Below are 26,419 nucleotides of genomic sequence, written 5' to 3'. Positions count from 1 at the left end.
CCCCAGGCACTTCCATACAACACACATCTCTTTGGTAGGTGCACACCATCTGATACAAGGAAGCATGTTGTCCGTGTCTCCAGGTGTTTCTTAAGACACTACCTCACTACTGTCCGCAACAATACACACAAAGAAATAGCCACCTCATGGAGACGCCAGACAGGAGCCAAAAGCTCCTTTCCCTCTTCCTACATCCCAGGGCACAACTTCTTGTTCTTAAGACTCAGAGAAGAAAAATATCAAAATGACCTGAAAACTCCTCTCCACTCAAAATCACCACCATGTCTTCTCCACTCCACCCTTCAGCCCCCATACAAGATGGCGGAGGAATGCAAGTGGAACAGCTCCTGGTCTATGGGCACAGATGCAAGAAGGGGCCACACTCACCAGAGCGTCCACAGTCTGCACAGGACACCAGCTCTTCAGGTCGCCCACTCTTCTTGTTCATGTTAGAGCCCCCCAAGCAGAAGTCACAGTAGTTGTTGGGAATGACTGTCCCATCCGGTCCTTTCTGAGCTATAGAAACAGTAAAAAAAAAAAAAATCTGATTTTAGGCTAACGTGAGTTTCTACTAGCCCCTTTTCTCCCATGGTGTGGCAGAATCTGTTCTGGAAAAAATATCAAGTTAGAATGCAAGGTTTCATTACAATCAAGTTGCTACATTGGGCTAAGTTTTCTTTTTGATCCTCTTCAGCTCAATAGCTCTAATCCCTTGCAAGCCGTCCAGAGTTTAGTTTAATTTCTGCAATATTTGCAAAACCCATCTCTGTGTTTTTACAGAAACTACCTTGCTCCTCGGGTTGCGTTCCTGAATGAGCCAAGCATCCAGAAGGCCTACCAGTCAAGTAAACTTCCCTCATCCCTGAACAACCAGCCCTCAAGCCTTAGGCCTCAAACAACAGGTGGCAACCATAACCAGTGGTGGGATGAGAGGAAGAAAGAACGGGGAAGACGCTCTTGTTCGGGAGATAGTCCTTTGTCCCTGAAAATGAAACAAAGAAGCACTGATGGGAGTCATTTCCAGGAAGGACACTGAAGACGCTTCTGGGGACGCTGATGAACATCTCGGCAGGTCAACAAGTGTCCACTCTTGTTCAGCCTTATATCCCTAAAGTCCATACTCATTTGCATGGAGAGAACCCAGGATGAGTTAATCAGCAGACCTCAAGGGCACTCAGCTCAGCCTCAGGCCAAACATAAGTTGAATGGTGAGTTAGTGAGCATGCCTTGAGGCTTAAGACCTTCATAAGTCACCCCCGCTGAAGGTCCTTATCCAAAGGCAAAGAAAAATCTTGGGACATGATCTCAAAAACAAAGCTTATGAGAACGGCACATATTCTCAAGCACTGAAATCATTCGCCATTCCTCGGGGAGCTGGAAAAGCTTGGACAGGTTTCTCTGCATGGGGAGAAATGCCTCCATTCTCTTGTTTTTCGGTCCCTATTGTGGAGACTTCTTCACGTGAACACTCCCTGTTTGCAACTAAGAAGGAAAGTCTGTCTGTTTACGGGATCAGCCTAAACCACAGGGGTATCTTCCTCCTCGCTATACCCAATGTCTGCTGCTATCTTTCATTATTTACCGGCTAACATTAATCAGGGTCCCGTAGGGTACAAATCTGTAAAAGGAAGCAGATATGTGAGCAGAAATACCATCCAGACAGTAAGTGATAAACGGATTCACCCACTTTAATATGATTCCCTCTGGCCTTCACTTCCTCCATGCCTCTGCTTTGCCTCCAGGAATAGAAAAACTTACCTGGGGAAGGCAGAAGACAAAAGCTGGCAGAATTACATTATAGAGAGTTAATCCATTTATCAGTTGCTATTTGGATTGTTTAATCAGTTTCTAAGTCATTGATTTTCATCTTCAGGGAGGCAGACAATTCTCTGCAAAAAAGGTGTTGGCTGTTGGGGGCGGACGGAGGAGCTGGTCACACCCTGTGGCCTCTTGAGTGTGGGCTTTTTCTTCACCACTCACTGCCTCTCAAAGACTTCACAGGTCATAAAGAACGGTTTTGCAAATCATCCCCAAAATCAGTATGCCTGCAAAAATCGTACTCTGAAATTTTCATTGCCCAAATCCAGAAGAAAACTCCTTTCGTCCTTCTCTCTCAGTTGCCATCTTCAACATTTCCAGAACTCTCTTAAGAAAATCCAAGCATGTCTATGAAGCAAATAAACTCAAGGTTTTCTTGTTAACAGACTATTCTAGAAATCAATCAAAAGGTGAACAGGAAGAAGTGGGGTATATGAAATTTCGGGGCTGAGTGTAAACCAGAGCTAACTTTCATGAGTGATAGGAACTAGAAAGAAAATATGGAGATACCAATCACAACTCAGGTAGCTTCCCGCATGGAAAGCGATCAAAGACGTCCACGTATATAATCCCACTAAGAGTCTCAGGAGCCCCAGCCTACACCATCTGTCTCTCCTGTTCTTTTAGGGACTTCCTATTATGTCATATTTTTCTCTCTTTTCACAAACTCTTTAAGCAACCAAAGAATCTGGTTTTCTCCAACACGGTGTATGCGTTGTGATTTATGAGGATGAAAGAGAATAGAGTATAAGAACTCCCAGGTAATTCTTTACAGTCTTTCCCACCAATGGATCGTTGGTAGAATGCCCTCATTGAATCGGGACGCCAATACTACAAGAAGTTAAAAATTCAGAAATGATCTAGTAGGGCAAAGCAGATAGTGATAGAGAGATTGGTCTTGTGTAAAAAGACCGAAGGAACAGAATTTAATTCATCTAATAGAGAGAAGTTTCTGAGAAGACTGAATTAGAGCAGGATCCCCACATGTATCTGTGTTGGTTGCTGGCCATACAAAGTGCCTGGCCAAGGAGGTGAAGAAGGTGCTAAGACCCTAGTTGTAGGCCCTGCTCTGTGGAGCTGTGACATGTCAGGGCTGGGGAGAGGAGAGGGGTACCATTTTAGTCTAGCAAGGACCCAGTAGAGAAAGTGACAGTGAACAGTTACGGTTCATTTTTGGCAAAATCCTACACCCTTCTAATAATAGTGAGCTCAGAGCTTCCTTTCATCTTGTTCAAATGGTGTGGGATAGACTAATCAAAAGTTTCTTCATCTGGTTCTCTTATACTTTTTGGTATTTAGGGTTGGTTTCCGGGTGAGAGTTTTCCCATAGAGCTCTCCCAATTCCCCAGGTGAAAGGACCAGTCAGGCCTTGGGGAGGGCACTCTGTTGACATCACTTTCATGACTCTTCTCCTGTTAACGCATGTGTACACCTGCCTCAAATGCCTGTACTGAATGATCTCCTCCTTCAGGTCGGGCACCTCGTCTAACTCATCACCTGTATGCCCTGCACACAGGAAATTGTTAACCACAATGTGGAGGATGAATGGCTTAGAAAAGGATGGCGGAGATGAGAGTAGACAGCCCAGTGACACCCCTGGGACATCCTCCTAGTGGGGACAGAGCACTGTGTTTGCTTTCCCTGCGGTAGAGTTAGCTGTCGCTCTGAATATCATTCACTACATGGTTTCCTTCCCAAGTCCTCAGAGAGAAGTGCTGGTCCGTGTCCAGAGGGACCGGTCAGTGATCTGGCCTGGTGTCATGTCTAGCTCCCAGAGTAAATAAGAGTGGATGGCTGAGGGCCCTGTGTTTCTGGAAGAATAAGGCCGCACCCCTACTGCGGTAGGAGAAACATCATCTTGTACACAAACATACAAGAAAGCATAAGACTATGATTCACTGTCCTTGAGAAGGGGACGCCAGGTGGCTCCTACCCATTCAGCCTCCCTCTTGTTCAACAGTTTCTCGAAACGAAAAAGAAGTGGACATTTATTACACTACAAAACTGTGATAGATATTCCGCTGGGTGTTTTACATACATTGTTTCATTGATTCTCACAAAAACTTCGTAAAGTGAGGATTATCTGAAGATGACGTAACTGAAACCCAAAGAGATTATGGGGCTGGCTTCACCCCTGGGTCATCTATGTCCCCAGAGACTCTCTGCCTCCTGGACAGTCCAGGGGCACACACTTCCTGGCCGTATCTTGCATATAAAATATTTCATAAATCTCTTTAGAGTCAACTTGATTCATCCAATACGTCATTTAGGAAGCCCAAAGGGATAAAAATGATTGAGATTGGCCTGATAAAAGCAGAAATTCCCTTTGAACTTAAATTTCATGTCCCTACCACAGTAATCCATACTGGGTGATCCTGTTTATCGTCACATACTCTGTGAAAATACTTCTCCAAAGAATTCCGGAGGCTCTGGAAGGAATTTTTTTTTAAGTAAAGCTTACACCACAGCTATACTGGCCTATGGCCTGACCCAGCCATGAGCAATTTCCTGGTACCGTGTATGAGGTCATTATAAAAAGGATTTTACTATAAATAGGAGGCTCACACAGACCTTGCAAGAGGGATTTAAATAGAGATTCTGCTTCTGCTTATGGGAAATTGAGTCCCACTTTATAGAATAAGACAACAGGAGGGCAAAGACCCGAGTGGTATCTCGATGGCGGCGTCCATAATGATGGATTTGGTTTTCTGTTGATTAATGTTCATAGGCTGGGATCATATAAGAGATACAAGGAAGCTGCCGAGAAAATAAAGTGAGCCTTAAGAGTTTAGGAATTTACCCGGGGAGATAACTCTACAAAGCGCAAAGTGGGAGGAGGAGAACGGAAATCAAGAACAAAGTTCATGAGGAAACACACACACACACACACACACACACACACACACACAAATAAACAGAAGATGGGAGGGAGCATTCAAATCAAACCAGAGAAAGGAAAAGCCAAGGCCCAAACAGTCCCACCACCACACTCAGTAAAAGGTGAGCGGTCATTCTGGAAAGGTATTACTGTACACTTCAATCAGGCCACGTGTCTTTGGCAAACAAGGCCCCAAATCTTCCATAACACTACCACCCAGACAGGGCTGTCTTTCCCCCTTTCCGTCTGATCTCCGCGGCGATATGCCTGCCACTCGGGAAACGAAGGAGTGGCGAGGACAGTGTGGCCACCAGCAGCAGCCCCTCATCTGGTCCTGCCAAGACCGAAGCTGTGTCCCAAGTGTCCTCGGGAAATCGGAAACAAGCCAGAAGGGGAGGCCCCCCCCCCCCCATGGCACATCCACAAAAGCATGACTTCACATCCTGAGCAGACGCTCAGCCCGCCTGCCAGGGCCCGGGGCGCACAAGCACGCGGCCATGCTCCGTGCCTACCACCCAGCCGCGCGGCCCAGCAGCTCTTTCTTCCCGGGCCTGCGAGTTGGGGTGTGTGGCCCTTGGGGAACTGGAGGGCAGTGAGAAGAGCCCTCCAGGAGGAGCCGTGCCTCTCCTCACCCCTCTCACTGGCTCCCCCACCACCCTCCACGGCTGACAGTTCCCATCCCTCCACAGGGCTGACCTGTTTCCATGGCAACCGGAATCCTGGGCTCCGGCAGCCTCTGGTCTTGCCACCTGTTATTACTTCATCTCTCAAGTGTAAAGCATCCTAGCCGTTGCCACTTGGCTGTGCAGAGCGCATCTTCAGAGGATGGAGGAAAGGAAAGGGGAGAGGAAAGAGGGAACGCAGAAAGGCAGCCCCAGGCTGACCACACAGGACACACACACACACAGGCCAGGCCGGGCGAGAGGAGAGAGGGTGGAAGCCAACGTGCCTTCCCTTCAGAATCAGCGAGCAGGCCTCAGCTGGAGGCCACCACCACAGCCCGCTACCTTGTACCCAGGCTTTAATGAGGGCCGTGGGAGGGGCGGGGAGCAGGAGGCCGCTGGGGCAGCCGCACAGAGCTCTGCGTGGGCCCACGAGGAGCAGGGCAAGGAGAGGGTTAAAGGAGCAAGATAAAGACTGTGGGGAAGGCTGGACCAGAGGGCAAACAGAGCCTCAAAGCCTGGATAAATGGCCTTAATTCTCATGCTCTTGCTCACCCTCCTCCTTACGTGTTTACTCATATAAATTATCCCCAAGGCCCGACACCTTTTTTCACTGCTTCCCTAGAACTGATGAAAAAACAAATCCTACAGATCCAAGGAATAAAAACGTTGGGATTCCATTCAGGCCCGTTCCACTTGGCCACTAACAGCAGCTCAGGCCCCACCCCAGGGTTCCAGAAAGAAGACAAATGATGCCTACCTCCCCGCATGTGGAGAGGCCAGGGGACCGCGGAGCCCAGCAGGGAAACAGATGTCTGGGGCCACTCCTGCACCCCGCCCATTGGGCCCCCAGAGTCCTCAGAGGCAGAGAACTCGCTCAGGCTCACCAGCCATCATGCCATCGTGCCACCCAGCACTGGGGACAAAGAGAATGTAGACGAGGAGGAAGGAGGCCGGGCTGCTCATGCAGGGTGATTCCAGGCCCTGAGATGAGTCTCCCGGGAGAAACAAAGGCCAAGGGCTGACTCAATAAGTCTTCAAGTTTATGGATGGGCCTAAATTCACCACAGCCCGTGGTGTTTAGGACAACACGAGAAAGAATGAGCTGAAATGGCAGGGCATGCTGCGGGAAAGCGGGGAGCCGAGCCGGTCAAACAAAGGCACGGTAGGAGGAGTGGGCTTCTCTGAAGAGGCCTTGGGCCCCGGGGAGGATCACGTGCCTAGCTAGAGGCAAGAGAATACACTAGATGACATCGCAAGGTCCCTTTCCGGCCTATGATCTGATGATTACAATAGGGTGAAAGGAGAATCAGAAAGGTGAGGTCTTCCAAAGCCAGAAGACCTCGGCCTCTCATCGCTGTGTCGTGTGCGCAGTCGGTCTCTCTGCCTGGCCGCCGCAAGCTCCCTAAGGGCGGGAGCAGTGTCTTGAAGGGTGGGCTCCCAGCATCCGGCACCGTGACTGACCCAGTGCTGGCAATAAATACTTCATGAAAGGATGGACGATCTTCACAGACGCTTCTTTAGAGAAAGAAAAAAAGTCAGGCAAAGGGAAGTCAAAGGCTAGGAGTCGAGTGGGTGTGAAGCGTCCCCGAGGACGAAGTGACCATTCTAAGGCACTGAGCATCAGTCCTGTTCATAGCAAGGACAGAAAGAGGGAGCCGCTGAAGTAACTGGGGACCCGCTGGAGAGAATAAGCCTGCAGTGGAGAAAGCCAATGGGCCTTCCCTCCCTCTGGAATCCTCTCCCTGAGGCATTTCTTGGAAAACCGGGATGGAAGGAGCTAAGAACGCCCAGACTCAGTTGACTCCAGAGCCCCTTGAACCCCATGTTCAAGGGCCTCTCGCCAGGGGCCCCACAGCAGCTGAACAGAAAACAGGCTTACTATGTGTTTGAGTGACTGCGGAATCTTTATAAAAGTTTGAAATGTGGTGTCGGTCACCCCACCCTTCCTTGCATCTATTTTCTTTTCCTCCATCTTTAGGGAGTACAAAACTCACACTGTTAGACACACACCTTGAGAATATTTACTCCTAAACACAGTGCCATAAAAACAGAAGACACGTCTGCTCACATCGATGTCTCCATCCTGATGGACGTATTTGGTTAGAGTTGCAATTTGCCTGGAGTTTGGATAGCACATCCCCGATGCTGGGGCTGGGTGGTCACGTGACCCATCAGTAATGTCCTTTGTGCTCCAGACTCAGGCTGGCAACTTCGGGTCTGTCATTGATGTTGGAAAAGCAAGGTAAAGACCAAGCAAAGCTGATGACTTTTCACAGGGCTGATTAGGGAAAGCACAAGAAGATATTTCAATTTTCCAGTGGAAGGTCATGTGGGTCAGTCCATGCCCTGGCATAGCAACTCGCTCTTGCCACCAAATGAGTCAGTGGAAGGGAAAAACATTTAATCTGAGAGTAACTATGTCAACAGGGCTCCGAATGAAGTGGTGTCATTCCCCTTAGAGAATTGCAGGACATCGCTGTGCTTTAGAGAGGGATAAGCTTCGTCTGTTTAAGTTGTCAGGATATTATTATTGTGATATGAGAATTCAACAAGCCCCCTTCGTCTCTTGTTCAGCCTTGCCTCTCCCCACCCCTCCTCACCACCACCTCCAGGGGACCCGGCTATGTCAACCCCAGCAGCCCACAATGGACCAGCATTTTCTAGGTCCTTCAGACTGAAAAGCAGTACTCAAGAAAGGGAAAAGGAAGTGTCTCTAGCGACAGACCTGAGGATTAGGACAGAGTCAGGAGATCACAGAGCAGAAGGATAGCCGGCCCAGGGATGAGGGCCCAGATGGGAGGCACCCCCAGAAAGCAAGCCAGGGAGCAGGTGCTGAGAGCCACAGACACATTTGCCACAGTAGGACAGAGCCGGAGGAAAAGAGTGAAAACCAAGTCCAACCCCCTGGATTTAATAGCGCGACCTGGTTCCTGGCCAGTCGTCTTAAGTCGGTGAATCCAAAAGAAAAAAGAAAAACTGAACGTCAGTCTCCAAAAGAGTGGATTTCTCTGAGGTAGTGGTTCACTTGGGAACTTGTAAAAAATGCAAATTCTAGGCCCCTACGCCAGACCTCCTGAATCTAAACTTCTGCGGTAGGACCCAGCAGGCTCTGTTTTAAGGAACAGCTGATTCTGCGGCGCGCAAGCCGGAGAATCACCGCTCTACGGCCACACGTGTGTCACACACATTTTCCGTTAATGCTGTGCTTTCTAAGAACTGACTTGTTGAATCTCTACATAACCCTAGGAGAGAGATGCATTCATGTTCTGACTTTACATAGATGATATGGCACAGTGCAGCAAGGTAGACGTCTCAGGTCATATGCCAGTAAGCGGCTACACGGGCCCTCAGGCCCACCAGCTAGTACCCTACCACGGGCACAGAAGCCACACGCCTGAGGGAAGTCAAGTCAGAGTGGGTGGCAGGCCCCAGGGCTTCTCAAATTTGAGTGCTGCGCAAACGAACCATTTAGGCCTCTCACCAAAATTCAGATTAGGATTCACAGGTCTGGCTTAGAGCCTAAGATTTCACATTTCTTACAAGCTCCCCCACTGGGTGGCCAACCATCTGGATTTGCCTGGCGCTGAGGGGTTCCCAGGGCACAGGATTTTCCGTCTACAACAGGAATCCTAGGCAAACCTGGATGAGTTGGTCACCCAGTCTCAGCTGATGGTGAGGCTGTTGATCACACCTTGAGAAGAAAAAAATGCAGGCCCTTAAGGTGAGAAGTGTGGACCGCATTCACGTGCGATGGAAGGTTTGGGAGTGGAATATGGCATAATCTATTTTCTACTTTAAAAAGACCTGAGAAACAAACTGAGGGCTTCAGAGGGGAGGGGGGTGGGGGACTGGGATAGGCTGGTGTTGGGTAGTAAGGAGGGCACGTATTGCATGGTGCACTGGGTGCTATACGCAAGTAATGAATCATCGAACTTTACATCAGAAACCAGGGATGTGCTGTATGGTGACTAACATAATATAATAAAAAAATATTATTATAAAAAAAAAGAAAATCATAAGAAAGGGACGCCTGGGTGGTGCAGTCATTAAGCGTCTGCCTTCAGCTCAGGGCGTGATCCCGGCGTTATGGGATCGAGCCCCACATCAGGCTCCTCCGCTATGGGCCTGCTTCTTCCTCTCCCACTCCCCCTGCTTGTGTTCCCTCTCTCGCTGGCTGTCTCTCTCTCTGTCAAATAAATAAATAAATAAATAAAATCTTTAAAAAAAAAAAAAAAAGAAGTTGCAGTGATCAAGCAGGAGCTGGTGGAGGCCAGGAGATGAAGAAAAGAAGACAGATTTGAAGTATATTTGGGAGGGGAAGCTGATACCGGTGGTGACAGAAAACAAAGCCCAGGATGAATCCTAGGGTTTTCGCTCTTGGCACAGCATTATCATTTTTAAAGAACAAGGTCAGAAAGAGATGTATATAAGAGCTAGGACAGGAAAGACAGTGAAACACAAATGAGGGAAAGATACAGGAAAATTATTGAACTAAGTGATGTGTGATATTGTTTTCAAGAGTAAGACTCACTTACGAATTAAAATCTTGGGCAGAATTTGTAATGGGGAGTTCATATAACACCACAAACAGCTAAAGTTAGTTTTGAAGATTAAATGTGCCTACTAGGGATTTGATTGTGTCTCCCCCAAAATGTATATGTTGAAACCCTGCCCCTCAATGTGATGGCATTTGGAGGTGGGGCCTCGGGGCGGGGTGGGGGGATTAGGTTTAGATGGAGTCAGGAGGATGGCAGGATTAGTGCCCTTATATGAAGAGACACCAGAGAGCTTGCTTCTCTCTACCACCATGTATCAAGGAAAAGCCATGTGAGGACACAGCAAGAAGACGGCCATCTCCAACCCAAAAGGAGAGTCCTCATCAAACACCAACATGGCCGCACTTTTATATTGGACTTCCAGTCTCCAAGACTGTGAGAAATAAATCCTTATTGTTTAAGCCCCCTAGTCTATGGTATTTTGTTAGGCAGTCCAAGATAAGTGCCCATTAATATGTTAGTTTCTTTTGAAAAGTCACTGTGCACTATGATGCAATTCACAATTGGCCTACAGGTGAAAATTGAGAGATACCACTTGGGCAAAGATCCCGATGTTGAAATAAGGATCCATCACTTGGGGTTCCAATGTCCCGACTTAACTGAATGGTGTCTAACTCAAGCACATTCACATCTCAGCTTCCCATTTTGCTAACCAGGTGACTTTCCAAGCCTCAGTCTCCTCCTCTGCAAAATGAGAGTCCCAGCATGTGCCTCACGGTCTATGAACTTAAATGAAACAATATCTGCGAAGTGCCTGGCACCTAGTAGGCCTTCTGTCATTTCTTCCCCTCTTGATTCTCCTATGTAAAATAATTTCATTTCTGATAAAGGCGGGGGGGGAATCTAAGGCCTAAATAAGCTTCCCAAGAAGTGACACATGATGGGAGAATTCACATTCACGCTCCATGTCTGTGAGCACATGGGTCGGAGTCAGTGTGCCTTGGTGTCCTCTAGGGGACACAGCACCACCCTACTTAAGGGCTGCTGTGAGGAGTGAATGAGAGAAATGAATGAATGAGAGAAATGAAGCCCGCCTAGCACAGTGTCTGTCTGACACATTCAAGGGATGTCAGCAAGTATTACTGTCATTGTCATTACACAGGACGTGGAACTCTTCAATCCAGAACCTTCTAGGTAATTAGGCCCAAAATGTGAGAGAAATGAAAGAGGCTCACAGAAAGGCAAGGGGTGGGTGGATGTCCCATCCTGGGGAAATGGGACGGTAAATACAGGGATGCTACACTGGTTCGACTCTGCTCCACAGCTTTCTCCTGTTGGGTTTCCTGCATCCATCTTATTTCCCCAATTAAACCAGAAATTGTCAGGGCTAAGACCACATGGCATGCTTTTTTAGAGGCCCAATTATACTTAGTCCCACAAGTGGGACATGCACAGTAAGTGCTCAATAAATACTCAGGTTTAGCCTGTACAGAAGGATTGCTGTCCTATATCTAAGGTTTAGCAAAGGATGCACCAGGGCCAGGCCAGGCTCTGATAGCTACGCCTGATGCCAGTGAGACCCCCATAGGCAGTTAGCTTCCCGGTATCACACAGCCACAGATGGGCCCTGACTCAGATTAGCCATCTGTGGTCATAGACATGCTCTGTTGGTCCGAATGGCACGGAGATGGGATATCAGCACTTGCAATGTGCAGGCACGGTGCCAAACACCCACATCGTCTCGCTGACGACTGGCAGCAACCCCAGGAGGTCAGTACCGTTACCCTCTCCATTTTACAGATGAGGCAACAAAGGAGGAAAGAGTACAAGTGACTGACCCACGGTCACACAGGCACAAGATGGCCGAGTGACAGGGTCATGACTCACACTCTAGCCTGGCCAATTCCATTGCCATTCGCCCAGCCAAAAGGTCTGAAAAATTAACTCCAACTCTATCCTCAAGGCCAGAGGGACCCCTCAGGTTTCTCTTCACTTGTTTCATAATCTGTAAACTGTTTAGTTAAATAATAATTCACCTGAAGAACACCTGTTGTTAGTTTCCAAATTTCCTCTTTAGGAAGTGAGAAGCAGCACACTTTTCCAGACAGAGCCCTGTATCTGAATTTTCCTCTCTCTCCCCTGGAACAAAGCCTGAATTTCCTGCGTCAAGGTTGGTAAGTGGTGGATGGTGTGCACTTTATGGTTTTTCAGGCACCTTCAGAGTGATCCAGAATCCTTAAGCTTGTGTCAAAGGCAATTTTCACTCTCTCTGCTAAGGCTCTAGCCGTTGCCCCCGGGCCGTATGCTAGAGGACAGGGATGTCAGGAGACTAACGTCTGTTAGATCTTTCCCATCAGTGTAGCAATGACATCATATGCTTCTTTTAGGTAATTTGCACATTATCAGACTAATTTTCAGATTATCTAATCAGCCGACATTACCCTTAATCAACTCAGCTCTCCTCTTCCCGTTCTGCAGAGTACAACGTGCCCTCCAAAGGCGCGCTAGGGTGCGGCCTTTCTTTCTCTCGGCAGATACCGAAACCTAGCTGTGTGCCAGGCACACTATCATTACGCAGAAGACGGCGACCTCCCGGGACCCAGGACAACCCAACTTCCATTCCATGGACCTGAGAAACTGGCTTGAAATAAATTTTATAGATCCATATTTTAGAAAGCACTTCCCTCTTAGGAGCTCGGAGTGTGTTATAGAGAACATTTTATACTCATTTATGCTATTAGGTAAAAGAGATACACCATGTGACAATTAATAATACGTCAAGCAACTTTCTTTGTAAATCATTTGTCCTTGCCTTCTAGCATTGCTATTGTGGCTGTCCTTTTCATACAGGACACCAGCTGCACAGCCTGGCATAGACGATGCTTCCAGCGGTGGCTCCCACTCCCTTTCCCACCGTTCTTCCAAAGCTACCGTCAGACCCAACTACAATCACTTGTCTGGGGCATTGTGCTATGTCATACCTCCCTGCCTTTGCCTCCACCTGGGAAGCCTTCTCCCTCCTGGGAAGCTCCTCTTTGTTCTTCCAGAGCTAACTCGAATGGCCCCTCCTCAGCGAAGTCTTTGCAAATCCCCTAAGGTAGTGGTTCTCCAGCTTTCGTGCACCAAAATGCCCTGTAAAATACAGATTGCCATCCCCACCCTCACGGTCTCTGTTTCAGGTCTGGTGGAGTCAAGAATCTGCGTTTCCAACAAGTTCCCAGGTGATTCTGACGCCACGCTGGGAGCACCACTGCCCTAAGGGGTACAAAGTGTGTTGTGCCCTTGAGCCCTTTGCCCTTCACTAGTCTATACATACACCCTTACACACTCCCTCTCAGGACAGGGATCGAGACAGTATTTAGCACACGGATACTAAACCAATGGATGGATGGACAGGCTGATGGACGGACAGATGAATAGTATTAGACTGAATCTATTTACACTGCTCTTCCACTCAGGTCCAGGACCTCACCAACGCCCACACCCAGCCCACCTCCCAGAAAAGTACCTGTAAAACATCATCTTTAGTAGATTGGCACTCTGCATAGAAGATAAAAGGAAATTCAAGAAGAGTTTGGCACGGCGAGCATGGGTCAGTTCTTTCTGCTACCCTGGCCCCACCAGGACTGTTTACCGAGGTGGCATTTCAGAAGTCACAAGAGAATGCTCCTGCGTGGGGCACCTGGGTGACTCAGCCAGTCTGACTCTTGATTTCAGCTCAGGTCATGATCTCAGGGTCGTGCCACTGAGCCCCATAACAGGCTCTGTGCTCAGTGGGGAGTCTGCTTGAGATTCTCTCCCTTCCCTTCTTCCTCACCCCCTGCCCCTCCCCCTGCTCGCTTGTGCTCTCTCTCTCTCTCTAAAATAAATAAATAGGGGCGCCTGGGTGGTTCAGTTGGCTGTTGGTTAAACATCTGCCTTAGGCTCAGGTCATGATCCCAGGGTCCTGGGATCAAGCCCCACGGTCCCTGCTTAGCAGGGAGTCTGCTTCTCCCTCTCCCTCTGCCCCTCCCCCCACTGGTGCACGCCCCTGCTCTCTCTCTCCCTCAAATAAATAAATAAATAAAATCTTTTACAGGTAAATAAATAAATCTTTATCAAAAAAAGAGAAAGAGAGAGAATGCTTCTGCGTGGCACCACACAGAGTTCTAACCTGCCCAGGCCTCCCTCCATTTATTCATATACAGGTAGTCTGTGTGTGTGTGAACCCGTATGTACACGCATACACAGGCACACACACACACACACACACACACACACACACACGGCAATTTCACTTGTAGAAAGCAGACAGAGGTGGTCAGAGAAACGCAAGGAGGAAGAGGAAGCCAGCTTCGTGCGGGGAGGGAGGGGGAGGGTGGCGGCTTAGGTGGAGAAGACCCCATCAGAAAAGGACCACCCCCCAAGGTGCATGCCCGAGCGCCAAGCCTCCCCGGGCTGCCTATAGTTCAGGCGGACAGGCAAGGGCCTGAAGGAAAGGGGATGAACCCACGGAAGAGACAAGAAGTGTATATTCAGGAGAAAATGAGCGGCGAGGAGAGGAACAAAGGCGAGAGAGCCCGGGGTTGGAGGGGCCGCGGACTGCTGAGCTGGCGCCCAGGGTGGCCTGGGGCTGGGGGGCGCGGGGAGGGCAGCGCTGGCTCCAGCACTCCGCTCTGCGCGAAGGCAGCAGCAGCAGGCGCAGGCGTGAGCAGCGGCTTGGCTGGAGACCCAGTCGTCGGGGGGGGTGCGGCAAGGGACAGCAGGCGGACCAAAGTCAAAAGGTCTCCACTGCGGCGGGCGGTGCGAGCGCAGATGCCCACGCCACAGAAAACGCCTGAGTCTGTAGGGCTGTTTCTCCCCCAGGCCTGCGTGTGCGCACCAGCAGCTGGGCCACCCTGCAGCTCTGCTGAAGAGGGAAAAGTCAGCATCCCCACTTTGCTGGCGTCCAGAACTTTTCCTGGGGGAACTGCAGATTAGCCTCTCGGATGAAGCTCTCCTGCCTCCCTCCCCCAGTCCAAAAGCCTTGCCAAGGAAGGATCACAAAGCTGGGACCTTCGATGCTGCAGAGCTGTCACGTTCAATTCGCCACACAGCCCCAGTGGCATTTAGGGGCAGGATGGATGGGAGCCCACCCCCACCCCAAACAGTGGGAGCAGCTAATGACTGGGTATTAACGATGCTGGCAATTAGCACTCACGAGAAAATGGTTGGGGGGCTGCTCACCAGGGGAATGTGGGAGGGAACAGAGCAGACATTCGGAGCAGCAGACAGATTGGTGGCATGCGTGGTGCAGAGAACCTGGGAAGAGCTGCTGTCTCTCCGATTTGTTCAGAGAAATTGGGGAAGAGGGAAGGAATGGCTTCTGTGGACCCGGGGGCCTTCCTGCCACACCCTCCTCGCTAGCAAAATTAGAGTTAATCACAGAGTTCTCAGAGGCATTGTGAGCAGATGTTGTTAAAAAGGTGTTTGGGAAGGTTCTGGAACTTTCCTCTTGTAAGGAGGCCCCAGATGAACCCAGGGACAGCTATTCTTTTCTGTGCAGCTTAAAATCCTTGGGTAGCCAGAGGAGGCTTTTTGAAGAACTCGGTTTGTCCTCAGCAGGTGAGAGGGGAAGGGGAGAGGCCTCGCCGCCAATTGGGGACATATCTCCATCCAGGAGGAGGAGAGACACCGCTTCCTGACTAAGCAAGGCCATCTGGCCTCACGGTGAAGACATGAGGAGACAGAAGATGCTGACTCACGAGAGTACATGAGGAGATCCTGGCAGACAGAGGGAAATAGGCCAGTACGCACCCCAGAAGTCAACAGCCAGCAGGTGCGGGGGTGGGGGAGCTGGCAGGGATGCCTATGGAGGAGATCTCCTTGATCCACTTCGGGCCTGCAGTGTACCTGGGGGACCACGAAGAACCTTCCTCTGCTGTGGCCATCACCGTGCACACACACAAAAGAGACACAGACAAAAGAGAAGCATTCCAAACCCTATTGCGTGAGTAAAGCACCGCAACACAGGGACCAAATGGCTTGACATTTGAGAAGAGATGTAAAGAAGATAAGCCAGCACTGGGGGGAGTGGGAAATAATACCAAGTTAACAAATACTTCAGAGACAGCAACCGTGGCTAATAAATACTTTCCAGATAGCAACCCAAATCAAAAGAGATCATTCTCGGCCTCCTTTGCCGGAAAAAACAATAGGTACGCCTAGGCCACTTAGATCAGAGAAGGGATAAGAGGAGAAACAAGGAGACGCAAATGTCGGCTACCCCGTACATTTTCCTTTCTGAAAGACTGGACCAAGGGAACCTCTCCCCAGGGAGGAGAGAGAGAGAGTGAGCTTGGTATGACTCAGAAGCTGGCAAGGGGAGGCGGGCTAGCTCTGTCAGATACTCCTGCCCTGCTTCTCAGGTTCTGTCCGCATGACAAGAGCAGGTAAGGAAATAAGGGCCTGTCACATGAAAGGCTTGAACCCTGCAAGTGAGTAGGAATTAAAGAAGGTATATGGGATGACTTGGGTCCCCCCAAAAATGTGTTTTCTGAGGCCCCAACCCCCAGTGCCTCCGAACGTGACTCTCCGGGGACAGGGCCTTGAAAGAGGTGATTAAGTTACGGTGGGCCTAATTCAATCTGACTGGTATCCTTCTAAGAGGAAACCTGGACACACAGAGAGCCAGCAGGGGTACGTGATCACAGGGGGACCACCATGTGAAGAGGCAGCGAGAGGGGACACCGGCAAGTCAACGACAGAGGCCTCTGAGGGAACCCACCCGATGACACATTGGTCTGGGACTTGTGGCCTCCAGAAGAGCGAGAAAAGTAACTTCTGTCCTTGAAGCCACCCAGTCTGTGGCATTTTGTTACGGCAGTCTGAGCAGACCAGTACAGAAGGCAATGTTACAAGCAGAAAGGAGGGTGGGGTTAGGCAACACTGACACTAATCCCAAGGAAGGTCGGGGCCAAAGTATGTTAATTATTTCAAATATTTGATGAGTAGCCGATGGACATCTGTGGACTAAGCTGATGGGCTAAAATGCACAGGAGTCACCCTCAGATCCGAGAGTCTGGAAACTTCGAAAGGTCTGACCCCTTTAATTACATTGCATTGTTCACCTTCAGAACTCCTACCACAAAATCTTGTAACAAAATAAAAAATACATGGCCAGTCCACAATTATTCTTCACCTAATGATCTTAGAATGACCCACATCTTGAAACAAGCTCTGAAGACTCCATCATGCACCCAGATCATGCTTGCTGATGGAGTGTTCAAGTGAAAAGCATGGAGGCTCAAGGGCAGTATTTCTAAGGCAGGAGAGCCCTGAACCAAAATTGTGATCCCTGTAAGAGCCAAGGCAATAGCTCAAGAATATTCTACATCTCTTGGTGGCCACAGCGACATGTGAAATGTCCATGTGAATTGACATGCGCAAGGGCTATGCCCAAGTCAGGTTAGTACCTGTGAATGGAACTTCTGGAGCTGAGGGAAAAGAGGAACAGGTCCGGGCATTTGACAATAGCCAGGTAAGCATGTTTCCCTTCTGCCTTAACACTCACCTCCCTTCCTCTGGAAACAGAACTGGGGATGCCACCTGGCCCAGCTCACTCTAAGCCTGGGGTTCAGATGAGCCATGGGGCAGCTGGGACTGCGTTAAAAGTCCCAAGTCACCACGGGATGCTGAAACCAATCAGTGGGTTCCACCAAAGATGCCAGAGGTGAAAAGATCACTCTATCGCCCTGCCCACCCACTTCATCACTGCCCCAACCCAACAACTGGGAACTCACGTCTGTGGTTCTCATTTCTGTGGTTAGGCGGGGACCGGGTCTCCTGGTCTTGAGCCTCATCCCCCTCCTCGCTGGCCAGGTGAGTGTGAGCGTAGTGGTAGCTAAGTCCGGGCCGGTTCTTGTAGCGCTTGCCGCAGACTAGACAGGAACAGAGAAGAGGGGGAAAGGCAAAGATTAGCAACCTCTGCAGTCACTGCCCCCATTCTCCCGGGCAGTGACTCCCGTCCATCTGCCCCGGAGCTGTGTCTCCCACCCTCAGCACCCTTTACTCCACTGGACAGAACCAACACCACAGTAACAACACGGGCCCAGGTAAAGAAAAACCAGAAGAGTAAAGGATGGAAGTTGAACTATGTAAGAGCGCCATCATTTCCTATCTGTGAGACCATGGGCAAGTCATTTACCCTCTCTGTGCCTCAGTTTCTTCAGAGGGAAAATGGGAATGATGATAGTACTTAACTCATAGAGTTGCTGGGATGAGTTCATCGCTATGCAGAATACTTATAACAGTGCCGGGCACATGGTAAGGGTGCTGATTATTACAACTCTGAGGTCGAACAGCACTGCTGGTGCATCCAGTCCATCATCCCATGGCAGAGATGAGGCAAGTGAGGCCCCGCAAGCCTAAGTGATTCGCCTAGGAGCACACAGCTAGTTGAGGCAGAGCCCCTGGAACCCAGACCCCCTGGATTCCCATGCAATGCTCCCTCCACCACGCAGTGGGTAACTCTGCATAAGCTGCACAAGCTTGATGCAGATAATATTTTTTGGATCACGCAGTGATTTCGTGCCAGAAAAACACATCCCACGTCTGCCATGAAAACCATGAAGCCAAGCCATCATTGGTAGATGTGGCAACCAAGAGCTTGTGCCTTGATGCCCCAAGAAGCCTCTGATACCTGAAATCTAGGAAGGTGTCCTCTCAAGCACGACCTCTCACACGGACAGTGTAAGACAAGGGCACCCAGTAACATAAATACGGCTTTGTTGGGGCACAGAAGAAGAAAGGGGCAGTTCCATTGGTTGCCTAGTACCTCAGAAGCAGAAGCCCAGCTAAATGGCTTAAGACTAGATCACTCCCACTTTTAATGAAGTTGGATTTAGTGGTTCACTGTTCAGAATGATACATGTGGCTAATTTTTCATCTTTATCAAACTTCCCTGTGTTAGAGTTTTATTACAGGAAAATCTGATCAGCCTTTCAGCATCTACTCGTATATGACTCCCCTTCAGTTTGTTGATATGGTGAATTATGTTGATTTCCTAATGTTTCTCCTTATTGAGCCATTCTTATATTCCCAGAATGCTCTCCGTTCGGTGAGAGCGCGTTATCCACTTGATAAACTTCTGCGTTCTATTTTCTAATCTTGCATTTTGGATCTATACCCAGACCTGAGATAGATCTAGAGTTTTTTACCTGTCTTTCACCATGTTTCGATTTTATGGTTATGCTGACTTCCAAAAATGAATTCAGGCGTTTTGCTGTGTGTAACTGGACAAGATACATAGTCTCTCTGTGCCTGTTTTCTTATCCGGAAATGATGATAGTACTACTCACCTTGAAGGATTCTAGATAATATTTGTAAAGTATCTCACTCAGTACCCCCACGTAACAGATACTCAATAAACAACAGCGAGGGGCGAGGGCCTTCAGCTTCGCCTGCCACATCTTAAGTGCTGGGCCCTCCTGAAAGAGGGACTTTGACCCTGGCCTCAAACAATGAAATTTAGCAATTGGTTGGACTTTCTTAATAAGGTGAGAGTCTGAAATTCAAGCTGGTGACCTAGTGACTATAAATTCAAGTCCTGCAATTGGCTACTTACATTCTCTCTCTTTCTCTCTGTTGTAAATATTTCAAAAAACAAAACGGCACTACACATCTCAATTCCATTTGACTCGGGAAATGGGACCTAAAGAGGCCCCAGAGGCGCACTCTGGGCCTGCTTGTGGCTTCTTCTATTTAACCTTTTCAATGATCTGAGGTCAAAAAACAGCAAATTGTGGGGTCATCGGCTATAAATCCACTTAGTAACCAAGTGTACTGTTGGTGAGGAATAAATGTTTATTAAAAATAAGGACAATAATATCAGCATTTCCATGAGGACGCCTCGGATGACTCTGGAGACTTCCCTACTACCAACTTCACAGTATTCCACTCGTGCCATTTTGTTGTGTCAATTACCACTGTCTTCCTTAATCACAGAATTTCAGGATCTTAATAGTCATGTGGTCTCACTTATCAAATTCTTTTATTCCTGTTCATGGGACATTTCTGTGAATCGGGGAATCCCGACCCATCCGAGCAGGCATTTCTTTGATCTCCTTGCATCATGTTACATCCATACTGGAGGACTTCTCTTAAGGACAGTTTCATACCAACTTCATCTTAATAACAACAATTCCACCCCTTCTGTTGTCGTGCACACATTACACCTTCAAAACATATTCATTGAAAAGCTGATGAATGAACACGGAAACACTTTGTGGGAAAGCCAGGAGACAGGGGAGGAGGGAAGCGTGGAGAATCTGATCCATCTATCCACATTAATCTCATACCAATAGGTCTTTAAACCTACAAAACCAAACCCAAGCAAAAAGCTTCCCGTATCTCCCTCCCCAACACCATAGAAAGTAATTATTTTTAGAGCAAATCCTTTTGCTAGAAAAGAGATTCTCGAAGAGTGGTCCCCAGACCAGCACCATCAGCATCGCCCGGGAAGTTGTTAGAGATGCACATTCTTGGTCTCCATCTCAGCTCTACTGAATCGGAAACTCTGGAGGTGGGGCCAGAACCCTCTGTTTTAACAAACCCTCCAGGTGATTCTCCTGCACACTACGGTCTAAGAACCATTCTGCCAGAAGAATGAATATATTTAGGCTTGACTCGGCCCACCCTGGTGCACCTGCTCTTTGGGATGGATGGAAGTGGCAGGTGGGGACAGCAAGACTTGTGATTGGTCATTAGAGGAAACAGACCAGACAGTACATGGAGGTCATGGAAACCAGACCTCTTAACCATCATCCCTATACACAGAACTACAGAGCTCTCCTGATGGAGCTGCATTTTTCACCACCTGTTTATACCATGTTACTCCTTCATCACCAGGTCTTCAAGAAAACACGTATTAAGCACCTCATATGTGCCCAGCCCTGTGGCATCGGAAGGACAAAGACAAGGGAGCCCCGTGCCCTCCCTCCAGGATCTCACATTCTGGCAGAGAAGACGTATGAGTCAACAAGCAAAGGGAGAGATGGAACAAACACACCAGTGCTCACATGCACCCAGGAAAGAGGAAGGGCTGACACACCCGCTTGAATGTGGAGGGAGGGCTTCCTGGAGGAGGTGGGTGAGCTGTGGCTTGCAGGGTAGCAGAACATCACCAAACAGACAAAGGAGGCAAAGGCATTCAGGCAGCAAAGCACATTGCGCCCAACTTTGGGGAACTGTAGGTGGGGGTGTGGCGCGAGGGAGCTAACAAGCAAGGAAGCCAGGCAGGACTTTGTCCTGGAAATGGGGAGCCGGGCGAGGACTGTAGCCTGAGGACCGACTTCATCAGATTTACATTTTAGAAAGCCCATTTAAGACTACAGCAAAGAAGATGGATTTGAAGGTGGCAAGTGGCTATTTTAATTTTCTATGTGTGAACAATGAGGATTTCAGGATGGGAAGGGGGTTACAGGAATCCGGTGGAAAGGGGCGTGTATAAGCAGCAAAGCGGAGCCTAGGAGGACAGTAACTTGACTCTCCTGGCCGTGCACCATCCAGCCCCTGTCTAGCTCCCCAGCCGCACCTGACACCACATTCTAGCACCTTCTCTGCCCTTCCGCCCCATGGCCTTTCCACTCCATAAACATTTTTTTTTCTACCACAGAGACTTTGCACAAGCTCTTCCCTTGGCCTACAATTGTCCCCAGCCCCAGTTTGCCTAATTAATGCTTCATCATTCTTCATATGTCAGTTCAAATGTCCTTCCCCAGGGAAGTCTCTCCAATCAAAATTAGGACCCCAGTTTGCTACCTTCCTACAACAAATCATGGATCACTACACGTGCCCCCCACCAGCAGCAAGCTCGGCAGGCCCTGTATGTTTGCACACTGCTGCATCCCCAGTGACCAGCACGGAGCAGATCACGGCCGGCGCTCAATGTCAGTTAAGGGAAGCAACAAAAACACCCAGGTTCCTACGGGGCAATAGGTCAAAGGATGAGGAAGAAAACCAGATTTAAAGAAGGAAGAGAATGATCGGTCTGGGGCTGCCCAGCACACCCCGAGCTTAGGAAAGAGATGTGGATATGGGAGGTAGGCAGGGTGGCAGGGGGAGTTAGGGATATGGAGAGGAGGAGAGATTATGAAGAGAGAGAAGAAAGATGGACAGAGGATAGAACTCAGAGAACACCAGTATCTCAAGAATCTGGTGAAAAAAGAGAAACTGGTCTGTTTTTTTAAAGTTTTTCAAGAAAGACTCATCTGGGAATGAGCAACATAAGCCAAAGAGGTAGGGTTTCCAAGTGTCCATCCCTAGATGAATGGATAAAGAAGATGTGGCATATATGAACAACAGACTATTACTCAGATATAAAAAAAAGAATGAAATCTTATCATTTGCAACAACATGGATGGATTTAGAGGGCATAATAAATGAAATAAGTCAGTCAGAGAAAGACAAATACCATACAATTTCACTCATATGTGGAATTTAAGAAACAAAACAGAAAGAACAAATTTAAAAAGAGACCAAAAAAACAAAAAAAAACAAAAAAAAAAACAAAAACAAAAAACCAAACCAGACTCAAACACAGAGAACAACCTGATGGTTACCAGAGGGGAGGTGGATGGGGGGAATGGAGATCAAGAGGACACATCGTGATGAGCACTGCGTAACATATAGAATTGTGAAATCACTACATTGTACACCTGAAACTAATATTAAAGATATGTAAATTATGCTGGGATGTGACCGATACTGGAATTTTTTTTTTTTTGAAGAGGTAGGGTTTCCAGATGACAGGACCAAGGATACCGCCACTCACGGCCACTGTGAACAGTTATTGACCGTACCGAGTGCCAGACCTGTTCTCGTGCTTCAGGTCAATTTGCTCACAGCAACCCAAGTCCCCGTTTCACAGATGAGAGGCCGGCAGAGCCAGGAGAATGTCAGATGCCTAAGAAGGGTCGAGAAAGATGGGGATGGGAAAGAGATCACTGGATTTGACAACCAGGAGACCACCTTCGTCAGAAGGCATCCACAACCTCATGGAGGACGAGACAAGACTTCAGAGGCCTAGGGTGCTCCCGGAAATGAGGAAGTGGTGAGGGGGCTGACAGACCACTCCTTCCTCCAGTGAGGCTGGGGGGCGGGTGGGAGTGGGGGTCAGGCGGGCCGAGTGGGGCTGGTTCTTTAACGAGGTACATCCCAGAGCAGGCTCACAGGCGAAAGGGAAGGAGGCGGGAGGGAGGGGAGTTTAAAAGGCACGGTTAGGAGGGATTGAAGATAATACAGCAAGATGCCTGACCCCAAAACGAAGCTTCTAACCCAAGTACCAGGCCTTTGAATGACTTCATCCCAGGGACAAAAGATTTCTAAGATTTATCTTGGTGGAATTGTATCTGGATCAGACTGCTACATTTTGATGGAAAGAAATGCCTTGGAAATCCTACTTGGACTGGATTGGAAGAAAAGGAAAACCCAGCACTACTTAATGATATCTCCCTGCCACGCCGAACGCCGACGGACCAGCTTCATGGGCATGGGAGCCGTGCATTCAGACAGGGTCTGTGCTCAGAAGGGCCCCACACTTGGCTTAACGCTGTGCTGTCACCATCCTGAAATTCCTAATACATATTGAACAAAGGGCCCCTCGTTTTCATTTTGCACTGGGCCCCATAAATTGTGAATCTGGTCCTGGAGACCTGTTGGGGCTGGGGTCAGAGATCAGGGACTAAGTTACTCCACACAAACCACCTGACAGCCCCGACGGGACACGAACACAGGACCCAAGAAGCCCCGAGCTGGGGGTAAAATGGTGCTCTGCGGTAACCCTGGACGCCTGGCCAGGGCATTTCAGTGCCACGCTTCCGAGAGACAGTTTCTCTGCAGCAGGCGAGTGGGTAGCTGGATCTGAACCGCTTGGACTCAATTCCCTGCCTAGTCTGCTACCGACTGCCTATGTGATCTGGGCTGAGTTGCTAAACCTCTCTGTGCCTCCACATCCCCTGTGGCAAATGGGGATAATCACAACAGCACATCTGCCTCTCGGTGTTGTGAAGACTCCTTGAAAGCAACATATTTTAAAAAGTGCCTGGCTGGTCGGAGGGGCAGCCATTGTCGGCCCCTATCAGCACCACAGCCATCAAAGCTCTTGGCAAAGGGAATACACCCAAAAGGGCAGGGGGGTAGCTTGTCACTTCTCCTCTGCAGTCGGGGGTGATGGAGTTGCAAGAAAGAGAGGGTGGGGAAAGTACACTCTGAAAATAAAGTCTTAGAACCATCTGCTATCCCTTTATCACGTCAGCAACCTCACTCTGGAATTATCTGTCGTGCAGAATCAGACCGAGCCCCAAGACTGCTGAAGCATTCAGAGAGGGCTGTGCCCCCATCCTGCCACCCCGGTCTCCGTCCCCGGGGGCCCGCTCCTCTGCGTCCCGGCCCTGGGAAGCCATCACCCCGGGGACCGGTCAGCCCTGCCTCGGCATAGCCCGAGGCCCTTCTTTTCACCTTGGCCAGCATGCACCTGGATCTGTGTTGCTGGCACGGCGCTCGGAGGGGACCGGCTGTGACAGTGAGGAAGGTCCAGCTTGCCTTCCTCTCGCTCCTTCCCTGGGGCGGATCCATCTGTCAAGCTGCAGAAACCGTGCTTGCCCACTTCCCAACCCGGAGCAGGAGGCTCCAGGTAGCACCTCCTGCCTGGAGCTACGAATACCTTCAGTGTGGCCCCAGAGTATTGACAGCACCCCCTCCCCGCTCCAACCCTACCCCACTCGCTCCTTATCTGGGGGAGCAGGGGGGGCGGCGGAGGAGGGCGGAGAATCCGGGGCAGTTTGTGTGAACAAAAGCGCCTGGAGCAGACAGCAGAATCCTTCCTGCAGGGGAGAAGCAGCCGCCTTCCCCACTGATAACTTAATGACTCTGGCACATTTTCATCAGCCCAACTTGGAGCACGCAGTGGGTATCCGAGCCAGTGGTTTCCGAGAGACTGAAAGCAATTACGGGATGAACGTCCAACGACAAAGCCTGGGCCTTGGGAGTCACCGGGCCGCATCTCATTCCCAGTTCTGCCCTGTGGCACTTTCATACAACCCGAGGACGCTACTTCCCTCTCTCTGCAGCCCCACTTCCTCATCTGTAAAATCGACCCAGCAGTGCCTGTCGTCTACCGAGGCCTCCAAAGCATCACACGTACAGACCGTGAGGCAGGCACACAGTCCTATGCTGATTTTCACAGCAGCTCGTGAGATAAGGACTGTCATCCCCACTTGACAGATGAGGAAACTGAGTCTGAGGGCATTGAAGCGACTCCCTCCATGGCAGAGCCAGGATCTGAACTCAGGTCTGCCTGACTTTGAAGCACGGGACTGAAAGATGCATTATTCTCCACCTGACGCCCCTCCCAGTACCTGGGGCTGACCTCTATGGCCCCTCACCCTCTGCCTCTGGTGGCGTTGGGCCAGTGGGAGGCACGGACAAGAGAATGGAGGGTGAGAAGAGGAGGATGGGGATTTGTGCCCTGCCCTCCCTGCTTGGGCAGCATGCTGGTGCAGGTACCACCCCACCCCCCGTCCTGGGCACCATGTATCCTACCCCTGCCCCTTGGCACTCGAGACAGAAGGACTCCCCCTCTCCCTATCAGCACTTCTATCCTGCCCACATCTCCTTACTCATCCTGTCATCCAATTCTCTTCCCTTCAGCCCTTCTCAGTAGAATCCTCTGTCCCAGTGGGCCCAGGGCAGATACAAAAGGAGGCCATTTTGACAAGGGAATCATACCCTACCAGACTGGGTCATAGACGTTTGGGGCTCCCACACCTTCCTGACTTCTCTCTGCAGAACCATGTGGGGGATGGAGGAACACCTACAACGAGTCGCCCAGGTAGGGAGAAGCCCCAAGTGAGAAAAGCCCTGCGTGACTCAGCATGGGATAAAACTCAGGGGATACCTCAAAAAGCCACCAGGTCAGACTTGCAAATTCATGGTGCAGTATTAATCCCTACAACTATTTTAAATGCCAAGGCCTTACTCAAAGAACCAATGATGGCTCCACTGAGCTCCAATGATGAGAGAAGTCCAGGTCCTACACTATATAGGCACCAAGAAGCTCCTCTCAGGTAAGTCTAGGTGGGCTCCTCCCCCCGGCCTGGAAGTCCAGAAGCCAAACACGTGGGTGGCCTTTGGGAGACCTGGGGTCTGGCCCTGGCTCTCCTACTAACCGGCTATGCACCCTTGGACAAATCCCATAATTTTGGGGGCCTTGGTTTCCACATCTGTAAAATAGGACAGTTGAATCAGATGATCTCGAAGTCCTTTGATTCTAGCACTTCGTCATTCTCTGTTTCCTCTGGGCTTTCTGAGGCCCATATGCCTCTTGAAACAGTTAGTCCCTGGACTCTGACAGAAAACCAGTGTAGGCTCCCAGCGTTAGGATCCACCCAGGGCTGCCTACGTCCCTCTCCCCTCCCCCCCACCAAGCCAGGTCTGCAGCTGCCTTCCTGTGGCTTCATTTCTTCTCCCAGGACACACTTGGTGCTTATTTTAAACTGAATTCCTCCGGATAGAAGGACAGGGGGATGGAATAAGGGTGGGATGTA

General features: G+C 49.5%; 1 protein-coding gene across 5 annotated transcripts in view; it reads right to left on the bottom strand.

Annotated features, from left to right (window-relative positions):
- Window positions 1–26,419, bottom strand: part of DPF3 (double PHD fingers 3) — a 247,255-nt gene that overhangs the window by 57,458 nt on the left and 163,378 nt on the right. For all 5 annotated transcript variants that reach the window (XM_048219960.2, XM_048219959.2, XM_044391364.3 and 2 more), the window contains 2 exons: window positions 17,618–17,755; window positions 388–516 (listed from right to left, as the gene is read on the bottom strand). In XM_048219960.2, coding sequence (XP_048075917.1) covers window positions 388–516; window positions 17,618–17,755 — 267 coding nt within the window. The remainder of the gene's footprint in view (window positions 1–387; window positions 517–17,617; window positions 17,756–26,419) is intronic.

Source organism: Ursus arctos, unplaced genomic scaffold, assembly GCF_023065955.2.
Source record: "Ursus arctos isolate Adak ecotype North America unplaced genomic scaffold, UrsArc2.0 scaffold_25, whole genome shotgun sequence".
Classification (NCBI taxonomy): Eukaryota; Metazoa; Chordata; class Mammalia; order Carnivora; family Ursidae; genus Ursus; species Ursus arctos.
Note: the sequence above shows the minus strand (reverse complement) of the source record. Positions and strands in the feature narration are given on the sequence as shown.